The sequence below is a fragment of the Lepidochelys olivacea genome (genome assembly GCF_965140295.1).
Source record: "Lepidochelys olivacea isolate rLepOli2 genome assembly, chromosome: 1".
Taxonomy (NCBI): Eukaryota; Metazoa; Chordata; order Testudines; family Cheloniidae; genus Lepidochelys; species Lepidochelys olivacea.
In genome coordinates this window covers 59,776,425-59,791,570 of record NC_140411.1, presented here as the reverse complement: position 1 = coordinate 59,791,570, position 15,146 = coordinate 59,776,425, and the positions used below count along the sequence as shown (strand labels likewise).

Sequence of the window (15,146 nt, the reverse complement as noted above, 5' to 3'; positions counted from 1 at the left end):
GCTCTGCTACGGCAAACTTAGGTCCCTGCCACTTGGAGCTTAAAACTTACCTATCTTCTCAGTAAGGTTTTATGCAACTGGATACAAAGTTTGTTGCTATGCTAGCTTTGCAGTGCTGACCAAAATGTTTGTAAAATCAGTACATATGACTGTAAATTGCACCTGGGTGCTCTAAGCAAAATTTGTCACTCTTCTGACTGCTTTAACCCAAACCTTCACCTAAAAAATAAATGTTTTCAGCAAAATATCTTATCTTCAGTTTACAGAAACTACCACATTAACTGTCAGAATACAATTTCCAAGAAGTACATTTGATATTTCTGGTTAAGTTACAGTAAATGCTCCAATTGCCCTAAGAGGATTTTGAAAGTTTATGACATTTTAAGATTAGTACTTTTATTACTGCTTCACACACAACTCTTCAAAATGATCTAGTGTGTTTGAAATTTTATTTCAGAAAGGGAAACCAACCTGCCTTAAGGATCCAAAGTTGGACAAACAATAGTATTAGAGACCTTTTCTCCCTGCAGTTTTATGTCTGGGTCCCTTCCTTATGTCCTCTTATTTCCTGATATGATGTGTTTTAAAGGTCAGAGTAACTTCTCTGATTAACTATTACTGAAACAGAATATAAAAAACTGAATTCAGTTATTTATGCTCTTCTTCAACAGTGCAACTTCAGCTCTTTCATGTAGATCTAAACATGAATAATTTTGTATTTCCAAAACAGTAGTACTCTAGACAAGTCTAAGTAAACAACATGTGCACCCACTTGAGTATGTGAGAGTTACTGCAGGCCAAGAAAGAAACAAACTATAAAACTGCATGAAACGGTGGGACATCTGTAGAAGGTTGTGTTGCTGTAGGAAACCAGCACATGATACAGTTTGAATATTTTAAAATGTAACAAGTTTAGTTTATACAGGTATCCTGAAACAAACAAACAAACCAACCAACCTTCTTTACCAAGCAGAAGTGGTATGTCAAAAACACACATGGCATTTCATCTAGTTGCAATCACTGTTTTTCTTTACTGCATTAACTTCTTTGAAAGGCTTGAAATCTGTTTCCCTGTCAAACTCCCCCCATTTTTGTGCAGACACTGGTTTTATTGCTGCTCATGAGTCTAGCAGTCATTTTCTTAAAATCTTGTCTATACAAACACTTAGTCATTCCCCACCCTGCAAGCTGGGCTATAAATCTACCCCTCCCTAGTCTGCTGCTGGGCACTAAAGTTCTGTAGCACTCAGTGATCCTACCCTGCTTTGAAAGAGGAGTAGTTCAAAGGGCAATGTGGAACTTTTAGTGCATAAGAGTAGGGTCTGCACCGATTCCTAGTGTACAGGTTAGTGCATGGGTAGATTTTCACCCCAGCTTGCCACATGTAAATGAGCCCTTAGAAAAAGACTGGTTTCAGAGTAGCAGCTGTGTTAGTCTGTATCTGCAAAAAGAAAAGGACGACTTGTGGCACCTTAGAGACCAACAAATTTTTTAGTCTCTAAGGTGCCACAAGTCCTCCTTTTCTTTTTAGAAAGACTGTGGTCTAAACTATACTTCAGAACTGCAATTTTTATCCTGTAAGTTACCTATTTCTCTCCCCTCATCCCCACAACGTGCTAATAAGGAAGTCATAAACAGCTGTTCAAGAATGGTCAAAGCAATTCTATGTAGGCTTTAGATTATAATAAAAAGTAAATAGGTCAAAGGCTAAGATCCTAAATATAAATGTTTTATTAGTTGTCTATAAAGCCAGATGAGTTTTTACAGAAATCTGAAGTTGGCTGGATATTTTATTATGGTAGGGCTACATACATCCTTAGGGGGTCAAGCAAAATTTGTCATGCTAATGGATAAAGGTTTTATTTTACAAAGTAATCCCAAGGAAACAATTATCTTCAGTTTATATAAAAAGCATTTATACACTACAGCAATTTACACAGTGAATGTACTTTGTAATAAAGCTCCATCATTCCAAAGGTGGGTCCTAGAAAACACCATGAGGCTGAACCTACTAACATCAATCACTGTGATAGTATTTACTTTTATTCTTTTTAAGTTTCATTTAATTCAAGAAATATTTATTTACCTGTTTTCCCCAGTGGTTAGTTGGAGGAGTCTCTTGTTTAGCTGTCCAAGGATATTTTAGGCCATCAGTCCAGTTTTTGAATGAATACCTCACCTGTCTAGGATTACAGTCCCAAATGTCTACAAATATTTTTTCATTGCTGTCTGAACTGGAGTCTCCGGAAACACATTTAATACTGGCTAACAACGGATCCAATTCCAAGATCAATAGGAGTGGTGACAGCAGCATCCTCAAATCATCAAAAACAAAAAAAAAATATAAAACTGTTACCACCCAGGATGGATTTAGTGTCCTCACACTGCTGTTCGAGCACACACTTATACAGACACACATGCATTTTGGTTTCCAACACCAAGTCAGTGCACTTCTGAAGGCTTGACCTTTAAGTGCAAAGGAAAGTAACTTGTGTTGCTGTTTAATGAGTAATGTGAATGAAAGCTAAATAAATATATTTTTACTATGTGTGCATATAGCAGTGTATAAATATACTATTAAATTGTCCAGGTCAAGAATTAAATGCATAAAATCCTCATTGAATGAACAAATGACGACATCTGCATTTTATCCTCAAAACAGACATCACTGCAGAGAAGTTCTCTCAAAGAGTTAGTTCCATATGGTCTCTACTACAAAAATAAAAAAGCTGCCTGAAAGAAAACAGCCCAAGCTTGGTGTGCAAACTGAAATGCTGCTTAGGGCAAAGAGACTAAAGGGTGATGGACACTGCTCAGAATTGGTTTTCCTGTGAGACTCCTCTACAAATGCAGCCTTGTTTCCTTAGTCACTGAATGCAGACTATTTAGTAGAGGAGTGCAGATGCCCAAATTTTCATTTCACAGGCAATTGTGATTTTGAAGTTTCTTGCACACTGAACTTTATGAAAACCTGTTTAGTCTCAGCTGAAAATGTTTCATTTACTGTGTCAGAATTTCTTATAAAACAATGGTCCCAAAAATCAAAAGTTGAAACATTTTGTTCCAAAAGTGCCAAAATAATATTCTGGCCTCATCAAAATGCGTTTTCAACCATTTCTAAATGAAACGGGTGTGTTTGTTTTTACAAAAGGGCATTTTTCATTCCAGCTAGAAGTTCCATCAGAAAAACTTTTGACCAGCTCTACTAGTTAGTGACACAGCAGATTAAAGACTATTTCTAGTGGTGGGCTGAATCTGGTTTCTATACCATCATTTCTAAGCACCTCACAAGTTAATAGTTTTACCCTCACAAAACCCCTGTGAGGTAGGGATGTGCTATTATCCCCTTTTGACAGAGGAAGAACTGAGACATAGACTAAGGATACCTGTACCCAGCAGCTGGGAGATGTTATTGCCAGCTTGGGTAGATGTACATGCACTGGCTCTGCTTGAGCTAGTGCCTAAAAATAACTGTGGCCACAGCAGCTCAGGCTAGCTATCCAAGTACGTAGTCAGGGGCTTGGGTAGGATTATTCTCAGATGACTAGCCCAGGCCACTGCTCATTCCAGGAATACTAGAGATTTTTGAGCTGTTCTATTCTGTTTCCTAAGCACAGCACTAAAAACATCACTTTGCTGTCATTAGCTAAACATTGTGGCAGAATTAAAATAAAAGTATCTTAATTGGCAGCAGTGTAGAACAGAACAGACCCTGAGAGAGCAGAGAGAAAGATACCTACGGCAAGTAAGCATGCTAGGTATTGTGCAAATACAGAACAGAAATAGGATTAATGAGCATGTGTATGTACGTCTGGGTTAATAAAGGTGTGTGTTATAAAACAATGTAACATTCATATGTATAAAGTTGAAGATTTAAGATTGCTGTCAGGACTGCACACTGCTGATCACCGTATGCAGGGTGCAACACTTAATACTGTTCTAATTGTATGACATTGCAATTGGGATATTTTAAAATCTGTATTAAGGAACTGTGTTAAGGGATTTATTTCCAGCGCTTTATGCTTAGATTACATTGTAGCCAGGGATTAGCAGTGTGCTACTGTAATAAAAGATACTTTTCCAAAAAAAGTACCGCCTGTGTATCTATCAATGCTATTGATAGGCTGTATCCGAGTCCTCCCAAGGGTAACTGGTCTAAGATATTCTGAGGAATTTTTCTAAAAAGGAACTGCTAGTAAACCCAAGTCATTCCCTTTCACCCTGCAGAAACCAAGTAAAAGTTGGGAGGCTACCTGTTAGGGAACCTCTGCTAAATCTAGGAGGGGGCAATAGATAAAGCTATTCTGGTGGTACCGTGAGTCTGTTTTTGGGGTCACCCCAGGATGGTCACGCTGCAATTTGTAGGTGCTAACTGGAGCAGAGTAAGCAGATGTATGGAACCAGAACTAGCAATTACACCTCCCAGCTGCTGTGTAGACATGCCCAAGGGCACACAGGATGTCTATGACAGAGCAAGGCTAGGGCGGTGTCCTAACCATTGGCCCATCAGTTTGTGAAGCCAGTTCTTTTAACAGAAATTAGATTAAGTAATTTACATACAAATTAGTCTTCTTTACCATAACAGAAACCAAAACTGATAAACATTTTATAATCTCAGCATTCTGTGTCACAGTGCAAAAGTCTTTCCACGTAAGAATTAGCATACTGAAACCTTCTCCACCTATTGCTTTAGGAAGTATTTGAATGGCACCTGGTTACCACTTGAAAAGACTTTCAGTTTAACTTTCCTTATTTAATCATTGAATTGATTTATAAGTTTCCCTATCCCTCCTCCCACACATATAATTCATGTCAAGCACCTGTCTTATCTGTAAATACTGGCAGAAAAGTCAACTGATAATTCCTTTTCATTGAGTTTCTTTTTCATGGCAGGTGAAGAGGTGTGTTTCTGAGCAGCGAAACAAACAGTGAAATAACTCATTACATGACAAAACCAATTAGAAGTTAGTGTTCCACTGGAAAGGTGGAGGTAAAGTCCCTGGAAAAAAGAACCAATTATTTTTCATCCGAGAAAATGACTTTAAGAGTCAAGAACTCAAAACTAGCCCTTTAAAATAAGTCCTTCATACTTAAATTCAGCATAGCCTTCTCTTGAGCCATGGCTGCTCCTAATTTACAAAGTATCCATTCTGTGGCTTTTTCTTTATATTAGGGGCTCTTAAGAGGAATTTGCATGATATATTCCTTTATCCTATATTTAGCAAAACAAGCTTCTAGCTCAACACTTCTCTAGAGGGGGTGATAAATTAACCAGAAAGGAACCTTCTTGTAGCACATTTACTTTGATTGACCTTAAAGGTGCATAATGAAGCTTTAGCAACCACCAGCTTCATGCTATCCAGTAAACTCAGATGAAAATGTTAAAAGAGCTGTTTTTGAAAATATTTCAAGGGAGAAAACAAGGAATATAAATGGAAAATAGTGAACAGTCCACTTGATTTTAAAGGAAAACTTAATTATTCCATTAGGATTTTTTTTAAACCTAAGTTGTTGGCAGATTGTTTATATCTATTGTTTATTCTATACCATACCCATCTTCACAAAGCTTGTGCATTAGGCTACATGGAAGCTTATTAAATCCGCCCATCAACATTAACACTGACTTTAATGGATGTTGTCCTCTTTTCTTCCAGGCATTCTGAGTGCTGATAAGTTTTTCAAAGAGGAAATGTTCCCATGATGAAAGTATCTTTCTTTGAAGCAAGCATTCTTCAGTTTTTAAATGCTCCTACTCTGCTTGCTTTGCTAATGAAGTTCTTCAAGAGGTCATGGTCCATTTCTGCAAAGCCTGTAGTTTGTGTAACTACAGTCAAGTGGTTTATACAAAACCTGAAGCAAAATTCTTCTAAGTCCTAGAAACAAAATAAGGTTATGAGTTATTCAATAAGATATTACAAATTTAAGTGAGCATTCACATCTTGGCTGTCTGTTTCATCCCAACAATATCCACATGAAAGTTTACAAATGCTAAATAATACTAGAACACAACATTACAATAGCAAGGCCAGAAACTTGTCAAGGCCGCTACCGCTGTTTTGACTGGTTACAGCTGCCATCTGGCTATTGTTCTTCCTAAAACTCAACTCAAGGCCACACTTCCTTGACCCATATCTACTGAAAACAGCAAGATGATTGAAGCAAGAGTAGCACAGTAATAGTATGTTGGAGAAAAGGTAGAGTGAAGGGGTGCCCGACCTTGGATACAAAACGGATTGGAAGAGAAGAGTGGGTGAAGGCACTCCTACCCTTAGATTTCAAAGTAGAAAGACAAATATGAAAATATTTGCAAATGATGTCATGCATAAACTAGGGGTTCTTAGAGTAGCTTCAGCGATATATTCCACTTATGTGTAAGTGTGCCTAGGCCACTGGAGCTGGAGAATTTTGCCTAGGAGGAGCCGTAGAGGGGCACCACTTGCACCTTGCAGCCATAGTCCCTCACCTGGTTATGTGTGGCAGCACCATTCCATCCCCCCTCAGTGTCTTCTTACTATCCATGGCTGGAGCTGTGTATGGTCTTAACCTCACACTCTCTCACGAATTTAGTGTTTTTTCTAGTTATATGTAATTAGTTATACCCTAAGATTAGTGTGAGTTGTATGTAGTTACGTGATGCCCTCACCAGGGTTTACACATTACCTGTTGTGTGTGGGAGCAATTCCTAATAATGATCCCCACATACAGTCTTTGCTGTGCTTCGATGAGGCCCATGTTCGGTCTGTAGATTGTTCATGAAACGGACTCAGGTGGATAGGAAACTTCAAACATGTGCTGTTTTAGGCAAACAGGCCATGCGATCTGCTTCAGCACTGAGAGCCATGTCAGATCAGAGGTCATTGCTTTTGGGTTCCAAGAATGCTGCCGCCTCGTGCTCTGAAGCAGGGGAGGAGCCATTCTCTGTTGAGTGCACTGAGGAAAAAGTTCACATAAGACCAAATGAGACTGTTCCAGGTCTCGTGGACTCTCCTGCCTCCCCAGGAAGAGCATGGACAGGCATGGAGTTAGTGCCGGCGCATGGGATGGTGTGGGTGCCTCTTACTGATCCCCGGCACTGAGCAGGGGCGTTAGAGACCTGTATCATCAACTCCAGTTCTGGTTCCGAGGTATCTATTGAGTTCGGTACTGACAAGGGAGATGCCAGCACCGACTGTTTTCTTGCTGGCATCATGCCAAGTGGCTACAGTCCTCCTTTGACTTTCCATCCTGACCTCTCCTTTGGTCCAGGACTTGGCAAGGACTGCATTGTTCATAGCCTCGTTGCCTGGACGGGCCACTGAACCCTCGGGTCTGTTGGCACTGCAGCCTGATATTTCCCCTTCCACAGTCTGTGGAAACAGGGCCAGTACCGGGCTTGGTGCAAGAGTCCTGGGCACCAGGAAACTTCTCAGCACCGTTGCAGCTGGCACTGCAGATGTTACTAGCGTGACTTTCAGCTGTTTTGGTACTGCTGCTGACTTCGGGGTCCACACCGCTTCTGGCACTGGCATACCTGGTGCCGGGAATGTAGTATGTGAGCAGGGAAAGAGTACCACTCTCCAGGGTGCTCTGCCAAGAGGCGATCAGGTTGTGGCAGTTCTGCATTGACAGGAGAAGAACTCTGGTAGCCGATCACTTGCCTGGGGTCCAGAATCATCTTGCAGACCATCTCAGCAGGAATTTTTCCCTCAACAAGTGGTCTTTGAAGCCCAGTGTTCTACGAGTCATCTTTGCAGCGCGGTGCTTCCCAATGAGCAACCTGTTTGCCACAGGGTCAACAGGAAATGCTGGCTGGCTGGGGCCTCAGTCCAGGCTCCGTGACCAATGCCTTCCACCTCAGCTGGCAGTCGGCTCTTCTGTGAGCTTTTCCTCCAACTCCGACCATTCCACAGATCATCTTCAAGCTGAAAGCAGAAGGGGCCAAGCTCATCCTCATTGCCTTGGCATGGCCAAAGCAGTGCTGGTTTTCCTACCTCCTCACACTGTCGGTTCAGCCTCCTGTATTCCTTCCTGTCCATCCTGACCTGCTCATGCAGAATCACAGCACACTCTGCATCCCACGCTCAGCTCTCTACATCTCAAGGCATGGCTGCTCTGTGGTTGAATAAGGAAGAGAAATGCTCAGTGGTTGTTTGACAGGGTCCTACTCAGTAGTAAAAACCCTCTACTAGGATAGCCTATTTGGCAAAGTGGAATTGTTTTTCAATATGGTCATTGGCCTGCAGAGTTCAGCTGATGCTGGCTAGTATCTAAGACATCTTGGAGTATTCGCTGCATTTTCAGTGGTCGGGCCTTTTGCTTAGCTCATTGAGGGAGCATCTATCGGCGCTCTCAGTCTTTCATCCATCCATTCATGTATCTAAAGTGGTTTCTCCATTTATTGAAACCAGGTGGTATATTTACTTGTATTTTTTCCTAAGCTGCATTCATTTCCAGAGGAGGAACAGCATCTTCACACACTGGACATCAGACGATTCTGGCCTTCTATCTGGACAGGACTAAACCCTTTCTGGCTGCATATGACATAAACAGATGAGGTGAAGACTGTATGAAGGGACAGGCAGTCTCCTCCCAGAGGATTTCTAAGTGGATAACTTCCTGCATCAAGACTGCATATGAATGGCTTTGACTACGCACCGGCTACAGGAGCGAGAACATTCTGCAAGAGCACAAGCTATGTCAATAGCATTCTTAAGTGACATCTCGCTGTTGGATATTTGCAGGGCTGATGCATGGCTGTCAATATATATAGTTACAAACCATGACACATTACCATGGCATTCAGAGCAGATGCAAACTTTGGGAAGGCAGTCCTTCAATCCTTGTTGAGCTAGACTCCAAGCCCAATGCTGCTGGAGTACTGCTTGTGAGTCACCTAAGGGGAATACATGGCTGCATCTATTTGAAGAAGAAACCGTTGCTTACTGAAACTGTTGTTCTTTGAGATCTGATGCAGATGTTTATTCCGCGACACACCCTCTGTCTCCTCTGCATCAGAGGCTGCTCTCTGGCTGTTCAGCGTGAAGGAACTGAGGAGGGTTGGGTGGCGCGGCCTCATTTAGCCAGGGGAGAGGTTCTGGCCATGAGGCGCTAGTGCTGCCCTCCTGTTGGTACTGCTAGGCAGAATTCTCCGGCTCTGGTGTGCTAAGTGTGCACGCACCTAAGTGGAATACACATCTGCATCACCTCTCAAAAAATCACAGTCAAAGTGAGTAACTGTTTCTCTTCACTCCACTGTTGTTCATGGGGTCGCTTTTAGAATATGTGGAAGACTACAAAAATGTTTGTGAATTTGGAAAGTTTCTGAATTTTAGTACAAATGATTGATACTGAAAATGTGTCATTCATTACTCTCCTGTTTAAAAAGTTTCAATCATCCAGTCAGCTAGCATACCCTGTGATTGACTAGTCTGCAGTGGGTTTGGTAATCTAAGTGACCACCTCAAAAACAACAGGATGAGATTTGTTCATATGAACTATATGATGAATCCTTATGCATCACCAGAAATCAGGATCATGACACAAATGTGAACAGGAGACAGCTAATGTGTCAACCTTCAAGTTGAAATACAATATAAAAAAAAATGCAAAAGGTGCAACCATATGCAATTACTCTAAAAATTATTTGTACACACAAAAATAAATGCATCATCACACAATAAAGCCTTCAATTTTCCTAGTGTATCCCTGGAAAAAGGCTAATGATTCCTTCCCTTCTTTACCCAAATTAACTTCAACATCTGCAAAATTTGTCAAAGATACAATTTATTTTCTAGCCATTGTGGGACCCCAAATTAACTGCCTCCTCTACCCCGAATATTTAACTTAATAAAAGGACATGTTAGCCTCAGAAGGATGTAGATATACATGTTGACCTCTGAATTTGCATCTCGTAACGTGCAGAGAAAAAAACAGCAGCTGGATTAGACATGATGGTAAAAATAACTGTCTTGTCCTAGACTTACTAGTACAAGTGTTAGATCAATAGTGAGATTTTCTGAAAATTCTCAGCATACGTACACCCAACGTGGATGACTGTCATATGTTTTGTAAACCATGCAACAGTAACTGCACTCAGTAACTGCACTCACTCCTTGCCCATTCAACCTGCTAGCAGTGGCAGCATTCCCTCTCTTTATGCACTGATACCTGTCCCCTTTGCAGCTTGTTCCTGTGTAAATAACTTCCGCAGAAGGAAAAGGAATTAACCTATCCTTTGCAGCAAGCACATTACAGATAGAGTTAGCTTCAAGGCAATATTTTGACTTCATGATTCACAATCTGCAACCTCTTTGAAGCTTGTTGCAAAAAGAATGTACTAATTCTAGTCAGGTTTCAGAGTAGCAGCGTGTTAGTCTGTATTTGCAAAAAGAAAAGGAGTACTTGTGGCACCTTAGAGACTAACAAATTTATTTGAGCATAAGCTTTCGGGAGCTACAGCTCACTTCATCGGATGCATTCAGTGGAAAATTCTAGTCAGTTTCCCTCTGTGTGAAGTACACAAGTATTGCAAACTGGGCAGGAGGGAAGCGGGGAACTTCAAAAAATGCTAGTTAATTTCCCGTTGTAGTCCTTTCCATGGGTTAAATGCTTCTAGTCTGCTGCCTCCGCAGAGATGCAATTAAAGCCAAAAAAGACCACCAACAGCTATAAAAGTGGGATAAGTGGGGAAAAAATGCCCAGAAGGAAAAGGCATGGAACCACAAAAAAGTGTGTGTATGGTGGGGAACAACAACAACAAAAAAGATGAACAGGAAAGGCCAAAAATACAGAAGGAAGTGGCAAGGGTAGGGGGGAAGGGTGTGCTTGGGAAATGTAATGACATCTTAGATTTCATTCCAGATTATATTCCAGGAATCCTACTGTTAGAGCCTGGGCAATTATAGATTGTACTAAAAGAAAATTATAGCTTGTCTAAAAGAAAATTAAGGGAGGTTGCTTCCCTGTTATACTGAAAAAAAAAATCTCTTCACTGGCCAGTCAGGGAATGATGTTTAATAATTTTGCTGGTTAGAAAACGGTAACTTTTAATTTGTAGTATAAATAACAGCTAATTAATCTTCAATCCAGCCCACAGTATATTAGAAATGTGCTATAAAAATAGCAACTGCATAGAACTACTCTTACAAACAGACAATACTTCAGCAAGCATTTCCACAATTTTCGAAGTATCCTATTTGTGACTATTACTTCTGGATGTATTTATCTTTGGTAAAGTAAATTGAGTCAATTTATTTTTCATATTAGGGCTGAGAACTGCAGCATATTCCCATCTTTTACTTGTGTTGATTACATAAAGTGAAAATAAATTAGAAACTGAACATTGGTACCTTTTCTAATGGCTAAATATAGATTTATTTTATGAACTGATGATTTCTAGAGAGAAATTTCATGTTTTACATTTTTGCACCTTATAGTTTTACAAAGCATTTACAGCTAAAGTGCTGACACACTATCCTATACTTTCACTATTTCTGCAGTTTTAACAGTGCTTACCTCCTTCAGTTTATAATCAATGGCTGTGCTAAAGGACAATACAAAATTTCTGAAAGAATATTACAGTTGCTAATTAAAACTGTGAATCATAGAAGGTAGAGCTGGAAAACATGCATGAGGTCATCCAGTCCATCCCTGTCACCACCTGTTTCCTACAATATATTCACGGGCGCTTTGTCCAGACTAGTTTTACATGTTGCATGACACACATAATTGCACTTGTAATAGTTCCAAGTGAAACAGGTTGATCAAAGCCTTTTCTGATGTTGACAAGTAGAATTAAAGGTGTAGAATATTTTTACGGTGAGGCAGTCTATTTAGAAGTTTCTATAACAAACTTCAAATGAAAACCTATCCTATTAAGAGTAAAAGTTGCTGTGCTTCCCCATACCATGGTATCTTTCACTTCAGTGTCCACACTAAAACTCCGACCCTTCCTTTCTGTCCCTAATATCACAATTATTAATGCCCTGGTCATCTTCTCTTTGATTACTTAATGGCATCTTCACCAACCTCACTCTCTCCCCATACTGCTCTGCCTCCGGCCAAAATTATCTTCTTTTGTCAATCCGACCATGTCACTGCCCGCTTCCAACCCCTCCAATATTAAATGTACACTTCTTGTCTCCCCATCTTCAAGCTCTGCACAAATGAATCCCAATTTATATCTCATTTTTTATCCTGTCATACTTATATCATCAATGATGACAGTTTCAACACTCCCGTCTTCTACTTCCATTTTTGCCCCTTCTTCCTCACTGCCCTCTATGCATGGAACAGCCTACCAATCCAGCTCCGCCAAACATGTACATTCTTCTCATTTAAATCCCTCCCTACAGGCTTTTTTAGAAAGGCAAAACTAAACAAAAGAAATAATAAAGTTCTCAGTTCAGCGCCGTCCTTTGGGTCTCCCAGTGTGACTTGACTTCTTACTAAGGACGAAGCTGTAAATTATAAAAACCTGCCAAGCTGACAGATTTAACTGGTTTTACAAGTAATTAATAAACCAAGATATTAGCACTAGTGAATATTTTTGGTGTTCAGTCAGCACACCCATTTACTCACATACTCCCCTACCAACCAGATGTCTGCTTAATTCAGTGGTGAATTTGACCCTACTATTATACTGGAATCAATGGATTGGCAACTGTTTTGGCCAGTAACAAATTTAGTCTCAGTGCACATACTTAACTCGTGTTAATATTTGTGGGAGTTTGATGTATTCATGAAGGGCCCTTCTTTAACTAGCTGGTCAGGTTGAAATGATATATTAAGTCTAAAATTGATATTCAAATATCTTGTAAATACCAAACTACAGATATTTTACAGACAGAATAGTACTGAAAAATTAAGAAAAGGCAAACTTCTTTCACAAAATAAAATGTGAGCATATTTGCAAATAAAACATTTTTTTAATTAGTGCCCATTACATGATTGGTGCTTTCCAGACATTCCCTGCTCACAATCCATAAATAGACAGATGAGAAGACACAGGATAGGGGAAAAGGACCAACAGGCAATTTGTTTACATGTCAACATGATTCACTGTAAACAGCATAGCAAAAGTCAATCTCGGAGAGAGGAATAAATCCATACAGAAAACGGCCTTACAAGATAGCCCAAGGAGGTGATATCCTGTGTAGGGGACGATGTGGAAGGTGGTAGAGAGAGGACTGTGCAAAAAGCTGACAAATGATCAGTGAAGGTACATTGGAAGAACATGGTCAGAAGGTGATACAAAACTCAAAGGTGGATAAGTGGCATTGGCAGAGTTATGTACTGAGTGGCGATGAGAAGCTTAAATGTCATGCCATAGCAGATGAGGAGACAGTGAAAGAATTCAAAGAGGAGACTGACACAATTGAGTCGGCGGGCAAGGAAGATGAAATTAGCAGCTGCATTTTGTAGGGACTGAAAGGGGAAATGTGCATGCTTAGGGAAGCCAGAGAAGTTGATTACAATAGTCATGTGTGATGGTTCATTAATTGCAATAAATAGTTACCATAAATAGTTCCATGTCTCAGAAAAACAGTTCTCTCTCTAAGGAACTTCTAGTACAAATAAAAGTTTTCCATACCTCAGCTTCATATTTGACTGCAGCTGAAAGAAGAGCAATTGCATTCTCCTCACAAATGCTTTGTTTGATAGTTTGCTGGCAAAGCTTTTTCAATCTATTTTCTCTATAGAATGTTGCCAAATCTAGCAGCCCTGTTGAGAATTAGGTAGAAAATTCACAGATATTTGGTTGTCTTTATGCAAGCCATATAAACTTGTATTTCAGATTTATCAGTTTGTTTCTCTATGATTCTATGATAGACTTTTACACAAAACCTCCAAAAAGGCTTTATGCAAACTGAAGAGTTCACACTTATTAAGACACAAATTCTCCATCTTTTTTGTTGTTTGCACCACATTTTACTAGAGGTTATTTAGTGAACCATCTCTCCTCTCTTCAGTGATCATCTGGGCCAGCTCCCTTCTCATTTGTGGTCAAATAATGTCTGTGACAACTACATCAAATGGAAAGGTAATATTAGGAAGGTATAAGAGGCTTTTAAAAACTGTTTTTAATATGAGAAATAATGGTCCTTTTTGAATACAATCTACATTTGCTGTTCATTTCATCATCCCCTCCCATTCTTTCTGTCCCTTTCTCCAACTGCATCTTTGCCATCCTCCTCCTACTGCATGATTCTCCGCTGCATGGATCACCTCATCCATGTACATGTGATGGAGCATAAAAGAAGGTTTAAAGGATAGTAAAATAACAATGAACAGGATCAACCCCATCTTTCTAGAATCTGTTAAAACAAACTTTAAAGTTCTCTCTTAACAATAACTTGACATTATTTGACTTTATGCCAATTACCTATTGCATCCTCAGGTGGGAGACTGATGCTGTCTGTGTACAAATATTCCAGGAAGGCTCGGTAAACTTGATAAGAGAATTCACTCATTTCAATAATATCATCATCATTGTTATTTAATATGGAACGAAAATGCTCACACCTAAGGAACAAAAATAAGACACCCATGGTGAATAGTTAAGTTTGGTAAATTAACACAAGTAAGGTGTCTATATCAATCATAAAGATGGAGAATAAAATATAGAGTGCTGTGATAACACCATGAGATTTTTTCTTTTGGTGAAGTAGGGAGGAGTCCATTAAACTCATTGTAATTCTTTTACATGATTTATATTTTAAGTATTATACTGATTCTATTCCCTGCCTCCTTTTGCAAATACATTTTAGGATTAATTAAGACAATTCTTATTCTTGAAGATCTGTTTTTCCATAACTTCTGTACCCTCTAGCTACATCATGTTATCAGTACTGTAGATTACATTTATTCTAATGTCATCATCTAGCTCTTGCTTCTAAATTTAATTTAAACTCATTTTCCATGTTTAAAATATTAAAACCAGAACAGTCTTAGACATATCCTTGACCATCTTTTTGTTACAATAACCAGCCTTAATACTTTAAAAACCCAGATTATGCCTGTAATATCTGTATTATAAATCTTAACTGAATTATAATTCCCCAGTTCTGCCATACAATAGTATCAATGTATTTGGAAAGCAGGTTCCTTTTCCAGTTTCTAAATGTTATTACAATACTGCAGTCAAATACTCAACCACTGAGCTATGG

At 39.5% G+C, this 15,146-nt stretch overlaps 1 protein-coding gene across 9 annotated transcripts in view; it reads right to left on the bottom strand.

Moving 5' to 3' along the window:
• The window catches only part of RCBTB2 (RCC1 and BTB domain containing protein 2), an 84,302-nt gene that overhangs the window by 7,188 nt on the left and 61,968 nt on the right, over positions 1 to 15,146 (bottom strand). For 5 of the 9 annotated variants that reach the window (XM_084610930.1, XM_084610931.1, XM_084610933.1 and 2 more), the window contains 4 exons: positions 14,363 to 14,502; positions 13,571 to 13,701; positions 2,087 to 5,873; positions 472 to 618 (listed from right to left, as the gene is read on the bottom strand). In XM_084610930.1, coding sequence (XP_084467056.1) covers positions 5,733 to 5,873; positions 13,571 to 13,701; positions 14,363 to 14,502 — 412 coding nt within the window. In that variant the 3' untranslated portion in view covers positions 472 to 618; positions 2,087 to 5,732. Of the gene's footprint in view, positions 1 to 471; positions 619 to 2,086; positions 5,874 to 6,522; positions 8,092 to 13,570; positions 13,702 to 14,362; positions 14,503 to 15,146 lie in introns of those variants that run through there. The other 4 variants (XM_084610936.1, XM_084610937.1, XM_084610934.1 and 1 more) reach the window with 4 other exon arrangements.